Source organism: Aulonocara stuartgranti (assembly GCF_965226115.1).
Source record: "Aulonocara stuartgranti genome assembly, chromosome: 4".
NCBI classification, from domain to species: Eukaryota; Metazoa; Chordata; class Actinopteri; order Cichliformes; family Cichlidae; genus Aulonocara; species Aulonocara stuartgranti.
Genome location: NC_138942.1, coordinates 28,950,603 through 28,960,801, shown reverse-complemented (window position 1 = coordinate 28,960,801; position 10,199 = coordinate 28,950,603). Strand labels below are relative to the sequence as shown.

The 10,199-nt window shown below is 40.2% G+C and overlaps 1 protein-coding gene across 4 annotated transcripts in view; it reads left to right on the top strand.

The window, feature by feature from the left end:
• Nucleotides 1-8,563: 8,563 nt before the first annotated feature.
• The window catches only part of LOC309705671 (mitochondrial adenyl nucleotide antiporter SLC25A23-like), a 49,484-nt gene continuing 47,848 nt past the window's right edge, over nucleotides 8,564-10,199 (top strand). For 2 of the 4 annotated variants that reach the window (XM_082531592.1, XM_082531591.1), the window contains exon 1: nucleotides 8,564-9,400. In XM_082531592.1, coding sequence (XP_082387718.1) covers nucleotides 9,188-9,400 — 213 coding nt within the window. In that variant the 5' untranslated portion in view covers nucleotides 8,564-9,187. The remainder of the gene's footprint in view (nucleotides 9,401-10,199) is intronic. The other 2 variants (XM_082531593.1, XM_082531594.1) reach the window with 2 other exon arrangements.

Genomic DNA, 10,199 nt, shown 5'->3' with positions numbered 1-10,199 from the left:
GAGATTGAAGAAAAATTAAACTGAAAAAGGAAAGGCTGACATTTAATGAACACAAATTTGTGTTTTACTTCTGTTGTTTTACATTTGCAGTTATTTTCCCTTTTTACTTTCACAATTGTTTTTTTTTTGCTTTTTTCTATCTGTTTTTCAGTTTAATCAATGACTGTTTTAATCATGTGTCGCTGTTTTGGCCAGTGGGGGAGGGGACTAAAGGCGGGTTTCTGCTGAGTCTTTACGGTAATTTGCATATAATTTGCATCCAGCAGACAATTAGCTAACTACCTTAACTGAACAACTTTGTAATGGATGTTACAAGTTAATTAAACTGAAAAATGGATTGAAATTGAAAAAATGGATGGAAGCTGAAAAATGGATTGAAGCTGAAAAAAAGATAGATTGAAACTGGAAAAAAAGTTGTAAGCGAAAACAAAAAAATTACAGTTTCAATTAATTGCTTTTCACTATCAATTTTTTTCAGTTTCAATACAAGATTTTTCAGTACATTTATTTCAGTTACAATTTTTTTTTTCAGTTTCAATATTTTTTTTGGTTTCATTTCAAGGTGGCATCGTTCTGACCCCATACTAACAAGGATCAAATATATTATGTGGGTTAAATAGCTGATTTTCCAATCCCTTCTATAAAGCTGCTATAAAAGGTGGAAATTAGTGAGTCAATCTAACCATTATCATTAAGATGAAAAAATGTCTACTAACCTCTAGATTTAGCCAGTCCATCATTATGGCTCACTCCAAGCTTTATCAAAGTTTTGCAAACGAACCAGTTTATGTTGCACTAAAATGCCTGGTTGTAAATAACACAACATTTGTATGTGCCAGCTTGTTTTCCAAGAAGCTTCAGAAAAACAAGCAAGAAAACGTGATTTATAGATTCAATATCTGATTTAAATGTTTACTGTGTAGGAACAGTTTATGTAATTGTTGTTTGAAATTAGTACTGAATGCTGTTCCAGATCTTTCCAGCCCACCTTAACCCTTGGGTTTCACATATGTGCACAATATAAATATGCAGCATATGTATCATTACTTAAGTAAAAAAAATATGCCATATGATGCTTCTTTTCAGCACATTTGACTGAGAGACAGTTGATAAAGAGTGGTCAGGCAGCTGTAGCACTTTGACTTTCATTTGTGATGGGTCAAACGATAAAGGACTCTCAGTGGGTGTATCAAAGCACAACTAGTGAAGCCCCGTATCAGCATGTGTATTGCTATAAGAAAAAATCACGTGACAGCTGTCGTTTCGTACACAACGATTTTTATAAAGTCATTGGTTGTACAGTGATGAGGTATGAAACTGTGTTTAAGAGCAAATTCGTGCTGAGAGTAGAAGAGGAGGAGACTATCTTTGGTGCTGTTTGTGACTTTACGTTTTAGGGTCATCATCACCGGAACCGCAGAGGAAAAGGACATTTTCTCCAGTCTGGGATCATTTAACACTGCCTCCACCCCTCACATACACTCCGACTGTTATAAGCGCGTATATATCCTAAAGCAAAACTAAACAAAACATTAACTTTGATTTCCTGTTCTCAACTTATGCATCCTTGTAAAAAGTATTTTTGTAAATTCTGCATTTGACAGACTATAGTCTATTATATCGTTTTGTTATAATTAAATTAATTGGAATACAGAGTTATCTTTCATTCAGTTAGCACTTTACCATCAGCTGGTTATGTAAACAGGACCATTCATCACTCATTTGGTGTCTAGATATCAGAATGATTGAGCAAAGTTCAGTCCTTCTCCACACTCTTTATAAACGCTGGCTGCAATCATTATTTAAATCCAGCAGTTGTCGCTGCAGCTAACAATGCAACAATGCACTCAAGGCGAGCACAACATGCTGTCTTGATTGTAGATGCTTTGTTTGTTTGTTTTTTTATTAGTTTTCCTTACACAATTCAGTCTTTGGCTAAGCTGATATTTGTTGGTATAAACATGTTATATTAAAATAAATAATAATACTAATGTTGGGAAATCATCCATTTCTACTTCTTTATAAATAAAATGCAAATGTGAACATTTTCTTCAGTTATCTCTCTTTAGATATATTTCTTTTCACAGGTCCATGCAGAAATGCATTAGGGAAATTAATTATTACATACAAGGCAACAAGATTTCAGTTAACATTTATTGTAAAATCTACTTTCTAAGGGAGGAAGAGGTCTTTGCCTTTGCAGGGTTGTTGTGACATTACCCTGTTGATGAGTTTAAAATGTGAATTTCATGTAACCTTTCACTTTGTTTTATGCGAAACTGGTCAACTGCATAATTTAAAAAGCATTAAAAAAAGAAATGTAAATTATGTATGTTGGTGTTATCAATCCTCATTTGGCTGAAATTCCATTATATGCATGATAAAACTGGAAAATCAATCTGTTTATCATTTTAACAGTCAAAACAAATATTCAGATGTTGTGTTATTGCATGAAAATACCAGGTAGCTTGGCACATCCAAGCTTATCCTATGAGTGTTCGGTGGGGCTGAGGCAGGCATGCCATTCCATCCTCTTCATTCCCAAATTTTGGAGGTAGTCTGTGTGGGGGCAAGTCTTGCCATCTTGGAGTACAGAATTTGGGCCCAGACTATCGAGATATGGGATTGCCACTTGTATCGTATCCATATCTCTCTGTATTGAGATTGCTTCCAATAATCACAAGCCTTGTTTTTCCTTCTTTTTTGCTTGTCCTGTTTGGCAGTGTAGCAATCAGAATTATTGTCTGAAGACCAAACAAAATGCCCAACAGATTAATTTTCCCAAGTGGACCATTACAGCTTTTGTTCCAAGAAACACACATGCGATTTAAAATTGAGAAGTGGGCACTTGCACCAGAGGGGAGGCTGATTAAACAGACTGTCCTCAGGGTGCCATTCAGTGTACCCACCCCAAGGCCCTATTTGTGTATGTGATGAGAGTGTAAGTAATGTAGTAGTGCCTGTTAAGGAATAAAACTGAGGCATCGGTGGCCAGGAAGGGACAGAGGAGGAATACCTCCCCTGCAACTCAGTGATGCACCTTTACCTCAAGGTCCTGCATGTGTGGTGGCATGATGAAGCAGGAAGAGGGAAGCAATGGAAGGATGGAGGGGAAATGATTGGGACAGTTGGAAAGTACCTGGAGCCAGCTCCCCCCGCTGGCCCCCATGGACACCCCTGTTCTCCAAAATCCACCGAGAGCAGGGGTCCAGGCTCATCCAGTCTGAGGCCCACAGTGGCAGCACTATAGCCTTATTTTTCCAGTGAGGAAGATGCCCCTGGACATATGACAATGCCTCCATCAAAAGCTGTTACTCTATCAGTGCAGCAGTCAAAATAGTGTTCTCTGCTTCTTCTCCACACTTTGACCCTTTGGACCCATGTACTAGGCTTACTCCAAATAATGGTGTAATTGTGCAACTTGGTTTTGTAGAACACTGGCTTAAAATTTCCCCAATTAGGTATGGGCCCTTTTCAGGTCAGTTAAACATGGCATGCTTGGAGCAGACTGATCACATAATAGACATCTATGTTAATAGATGCTGATATAGCACCAGCACTTTACCAGCATTTTCAGTAGCACAATAAGTATTGGTTTGGCATCGACACAGAAGATTTGGTAACTTTGTGGCAAAAACTATGCAACCATTCAAAAGTCACTTAAAAAAAACTCTCTTTCCCATTCTGATGCTTGTATTAAATTTCAGCAGGTTGTATCAGTCATGTCAACGCGCCTAAATGCACTGAGTTTCTACCACATGATCGGCTGTTTATTCAATCATTTATTTTGTGAGTTGCTCTGAATTGTTGAGTCTGAAGCTATTAAAGCACAGATGGACAAAAAAGTGCCTGTACAGGTGGAAATTACAAATCGTATCTGCTCATGACGGCTACAGTCCATCACAAAGAGAAAGTGACACTGACCATTTTAATCTCTCCCTCTCTGTGTCTAATCCTGTGGATGCTGATCAGTGCACTTCACTATCTTCTGCTGTACGTCACTGCTCAAAATCCGCACCCTATTAATAGCCAATAAGCGATTAATTGTTCATTCACAAGTCATCTATAGGCCTGCTGACACAACTTCACCACCAGTGATGGATTTTAGCTATATTATGATTATTAATTATGCTGTGTGTTGTAAAGCATTAGTTATGCTTTACAACACACAGAGGTTCAAGTGTTCATAACTGTACAGCAATGTCACTTAATTATTATTATTTCAAAAGCATAAACAGCAAAATCTTAAGTTTATATACTACAGTTTCAATAATTAGTAAAGGGGATTATTTGCCCATTATCCACTATGAAATGCTGGTATATTTTAGCTCGCTCTAAGACACTGGACTTGTCTCTTGAGTAATTGTTTTAAAGAAGCAACTCTTTCATTGAGTCAATTACTAAACAGCCCTATTTTTGATTAATCTGCTCTTTATCATGACTAAATGCTGCTTCAATAATTAATCTCACTTCTATAGTACACACTGAAGAGGGAGAGGCAAAGCAGAGATCCTCAGACCTATTTTTTCCCAGCAAATGCCTAGTTGAGGAATCCAGCCTCTCAATTGTATCCTTACTCTACCTCAAGTCTCCTTCTGGTTAGACAAAACACCTCAACTGGCTCATTTTCATGTGAGGAGTAGCATCATTACTTAAACGCTGTGCATGAGGTGCAAGAAGAACATGACTGCACATTCTTTGGCATCATAATAAGACATCTGTTTGAGTATGAATGTTATATGAGAGCACTTGGGCATAGAAAAAAGAGCTTATATGAATGGGTAGATTGAGTAGAGAAGTGTGACACAAGAATCAGTCCTTTTATTAAACAGTCTTTTGTCTTAAGCATCTGCATTAATCTGCATTGTAAATAAAACTTTGAACTTTTCTTCAGAGCCCTGTGCTTGAGTCCAACTTAAACTAAGGTTATGACACAAGGGTGGCTCGAGAGGTAGAACATGTCATCTATAGATCTACTGATCCCTGGCTCCCCCAGTCTACATGCCACAAAGCTACATTGGAGTACGAATGTGTGTGAATGTTAGCTAGAAAGCACTTAAAGCATACAAGAAAGTACTTGTGTGAATGGGTGAATGTGGCATGTTGTATTAAGCGCTTTATAAGAATCAGTCCATTTAGCAGAAGAGTCTGTTAAACTAACAACCATTTTGCCACCATCATTTTTATAGGCTGACATTCAGGATAATTCATCACCTTTCAACTTTCCATCACATTTCCATAAAAGGATAGTTGTTGTTGAAGGTCTAGATGGGGCAATCGTTGCTCAAGTGTTGGCAGTTCGTCTTGTAATCGGAAAGTTGCTGGTTCGAACCCTGGCTCAGACAGTCTAGGTTGTTATGTCCTTGGACAAGACACTTCACCTACCACCTACTGGTGATAGCCAGAGGGGCCGATGGCATGATATGGCAGCCTTGCCTCTGGGTCAGTCTGCCCCAGGGCAGCTGTGGCTACAACTGTAGCTTGCCTCCACCAGTGTGTGAATGTGAGAGTGAATGAATAGTGGAATTGTAAAGCGCTTTCAGGGTCTTGAAAAGTGCTATATAAATGCAATCCATTAGTATTATTACATTGATAATGTGTTGATCTGGGGGTTCTCACAGAAAGAACATGATTCTCACCTGCATACAGTATTCCCAAGCATAGAAAAATGTAAGATATCATCAAAGGAAGTTAAATTCCTCTGTAACATTTTCCCAGAAACTGGAGTTAAGCCATATCCATTCAAGACAGCAGCAACCAGAGAAATGCCTGACCTACTAACAAGACTGAACTGCATAGTTCAGTGAAGTTCTACTGCAAAGGTGGAGCAAAGAATGGACTTCCTGTCTGGACAGTCAGAGCGAACATCTCAGAGAGGACAGTTCTCTTCGACTGAAGCACACATCGTGCACTTCATGTCCTTGAAGTCCTTGTCAGGGCGAATGACCAGAAAGCAGATGTTGTGAAGGTGCCAATATATTAGCTTGCATGTACCGCTTACAGCACTGCCGTTTCACATCATCATCAACATAAAGATCATTTCTTAAGATATGACCCAAGTATTTCACTTTGCTCCCCACATTCAATACTTGGTCGGTTAAATAAAAAGATGGAATATTTAGCTTGTGATCCTCCTTAGTTGGAGCAATCACAATAACACTCTTTTTAGGGTTAAAAGCAATACTGGGCACCATACCTAACACAAACTCTAAGTAAGTGCTGCAAACCAGCACTGTAGGGAGACAAAATGACCAAATCATCAGCATACATTAATAACAATAACGTTACCCACAATAGACCCAGTCTTACATGCATTTAACTTGACAGAAAGATCATTAAGATACAGACTGAATAGAGCAGGAGACAATATTCCATCTTGTTCAGACACTACTAGATATCTTCCCAGTGAGTGGTCTAAACCACATGCTTTTTAGAGGCATCCTCTCTATAACAAGTTGTACTTCTTCAGGTCGAATAATTTTGCCATTATTGAAACCAACTGTACTACTGTTAGTAAAATCTATTTCTTTCCAAAAAGCATACACCTTAATGTGCTGAAGCTCTTTTTTGCCATAGAATTTGCCCTCATCATGCAAACATTCCTTTTAATGAAGAGGCTAAACACAAGCTACAGGTACCTTGGTGTTCATCTAAACAATAAACTGGACTGGACTCATAATTCAGATGCCCTCTACAGGAAAGGGCAGAGCAGGCTGTACCTGCTGTGGATACTCAGATCTTTTGGAGTGAAGGGCCCAATCCTGAAGACCTTCTATGACTCTGTGGTGGCCTCAGCCATCTTTTACGGTGTGGTCTGCTGGGGCGGCAGCATCCCTGCGGGGGACAGGAAGAGACTGAGCAGGCTGATCCGCAGGGCCAGCTGTGTTCTAGGATGCCCTCTGGACCCAGTGGAGGTGGTGAGTGACAGGAGAATGGTGGCTAAGCTGTCATCCCTGTTGGACAACATCTCCCAGCCCATGCAGGAGACTCTGACAGCACTGAGCAGCTCCTTCAGTGGCAGGCTGCAGCACCCACGGTGTGGGACGGAGCAGGTCTTTCCTCCCAACTGCTGTCAGACTCCACAACAAAGACTTTTGCAGCTGATCAAACACACACATCCACACATGTGGAATAAGACTAAGTGCAATACTCTTTTTCTGACAAAGTTGTATTTTTACTCAGTTGTATATAGCATTTGAATTCTATTTTTATCCTATTGTATATTTTATTCTATTGTATATAGTATTTTATTTTATTTTTTCGATTCTATTCTGTACAGCTGTGTACAGTATATTATTCTTATTGTATTCCAGTGTTCTCCAGTTTTTGCTATATAACTTTGCACTGTCCACTTTCTGCTGTGACAAAACAAATCTCCCACGTGTGGGACTAATAAAGGTTCTCTTCTCTTCTCTTCTCTTCTCTTCTCTTCTCTTCTCTTCTCTTCTCTTCTCTTCTCTTCTCTTCTCTTCTCTTCTCTTCTCTTCTCATAAATGAGCAGGTACAGAAAAAACCTCCACAAAAAGGCCACAGATCTATTGCCTTGTTGGGATACTTCAGCCCAGGTCAATTCTTTATGGGGCACCTGCTTCATTCCACTGTGCCAACCTTACAATCTCTGCTCAACCTATTGTTTCCTGACAGTGCTGCTGTCAGTTAAAGTCAGAAAGAGAGCAGAAATGCAAATCAGAAATGAGTCAATAAGTGCCAGCATATGCATGAGCTCTGCTACCATCCACCTGGGAAACAGATGTGGTTGACCAGCACCAAAGTGACAGGGACTGTAGTGTGTGAACATTCAACACCACTTACACTGAGCTGTACACCAGTTTATTACAATGGAGTCCACAGTGTAGATCAGGCTGAGCAGTTTTCAAACCATGGAGAGTGGACCTGTAAATAAATAAGAATTTATTCTTGGTTTGAAAAAAAAAATCAAAATGGTTCTACTTCAGTAGTGCCACTTTGTTACCACAACAATCCTTATGTTAGTATGTATAATCAATTTGTTGCTATGTGAGGATGGGCAGGGGATCCTCCGTGATGTTTTTTTGCAGTAGAGGGTTACAATGCTAGTAACTGCATGTCGCAGGCAATAAAAGCTCATTCGCTACCACTCATTTTCCTTGAATACAAACCTCTTAATGATCAGTACTTAGTAAAACACGTAATTTTTTTTAAACTATCCTAGATGAAAGTTAGAGATTTTGAATGCTTCTTCACACATTGTCACATGCATAGTCTGGAATAAACCTGTAATAAACACTGAGCTGATTACATGATTCTTATGTAATTCCTTCTTAGTGAAAGTGATGCTTTTTCTGCCATCTCCCTTTTTACAACCATCCCCAGTGTTCCCTAAAACTTAAAGGATGTGTTGAATATTATAATCATGTTTTATTGTGCTGATTGCAAGTGCTAAACAGCTGTCAAAACCAGACTATATTTTGTGCTTTAGTGCGGCTCTCCTGTATATATCCTTCCCGTATATACATGTGTACAGAGGAGGCTTCCCACAGTTACAGCGTGGTCCTCTGTACCACCCAGTAAAACATGGAAGCGCGCCAGACTGTAAGAAGGCTGGCTGTTGATTTGATTTGGCTCCCTGTAAAATATCGCAAACCTAATACAATCGCGTGAACTCGGTGATCTTCTCTCGTGCACTGCTGTAAGCGCGCGCGTACGCTGAGGCAGTAGGAGCGCGTGCCGTCAGTCCCAGGGGACGATGAATTTGCGGAGGTAGACTGCGTTTTACTCACTCTCCCTTCAAGTGGGTTTGAGGTTTTCGTACCATTTTTTAAGTGCAAGTAGGAGGTGATGTTAAGCTCCTGGCGCGCACACAGATGTGTTTCTAAAAGCCTACACTGCGGTAGAATGAGCGACTCATTTACGACCTTCTACTATGACGGAAACTTAAATTCAGCTGAATGACTTTATGGATTAGCGCGTGCTGGGGAGGACTGGCTATGTAACTGACACGGGGATTAATCAAGCTCGTCCAAACCGCATCCATCCATCTGGAAGGAACGTTAGTCTCTGCAGACTCCGTTCTTCTCCATTCATCCGTTACTATGTAAGACAATGGTACCAGTTCCTCTGCAAAAACACGCGCGGTTGCTTAGTTTCTGATGCTTGGCTGTGAAACAATCTGTCGATCAGCACCAAAACCCGGTTTTCTCCATTTCATATGGGCGAAGACGAGGAGTGCTCCAGCGCCCCTTCACGCCGCGGAGAAAATGCAGAGAACGGAAAGAGCGGAGCAGCTCTGGACCCAGAAAGAGAAAAGAGGTATGCGGAGCTGTTCGAGCAACTGGACTTGAATAAAGATGGCAGGGTTGACATCAATGAACTGAAGACCGGACTGGCAACTCGTGGTTTACAACTCCGAGAGGCTGAGAAGGTGAGCAGGTGTTTTTAATGCGGCACAGGCTGAGGCAGACGCACGCGCACGCTGTACGTGAACTAGTTTATAGTGTTTGTAAAAAAAAAAAGTAAACTTATCTTAAGGGTAAAGAGTGTGGAAATGGTTTCTTCTGTATTTTAGGTTTTTATTTAATCAAGTTTATCTTTGTGTGTTTGTGATGCAAGGGCGTAGATTTGGCATGGACGGAAGGGACATGTCCCCACCAATATTCAGCGATTATTGAATTGTCCCCACCAATAATTTGATCTATTCGAGTAAAGAAAATCAAACCCGATAGAAAGAAAAAAAAACCCCGATCTGTCAACGTCTCATTCACCCAGCGGTGCAGAAAGAGTTAAATTACGTCCTCTACTGGAGTCCTACCTCATGTGACAAATATGGCCAATGTGATTGGCTGTGCCTTTCAGGGAGCTCTGTTTGGTTTTACCAGCGGCAAGCCTGCGCTCAGTTTTGCCAACTTAGCGACTTTGTCGCTATATTTAGCGAGTTTTCAGACCCCTTAACGACTTTTTTTCTAAAAAAAAAAGTCGCTAAAAAAAGACGTGAAAGCGCGTATCACTTTTACTCTCAACAAGCAGCGGGTGCTGTAACGCAGTCAGTTCTTCTTTCACTCCTTTACTCTTATGCTGTTTTGTGGATCACAAGGTTTAAAACTACTTATAAACACACACACACAAAGTAACTCCACCAGAGTGCCTATTTCGGGTCACTTTTGCCGGTCCAAGCCCAGGTAAAGGAGCAGGGTTGGAATTGTGACATAAAAAAAAACAATAAT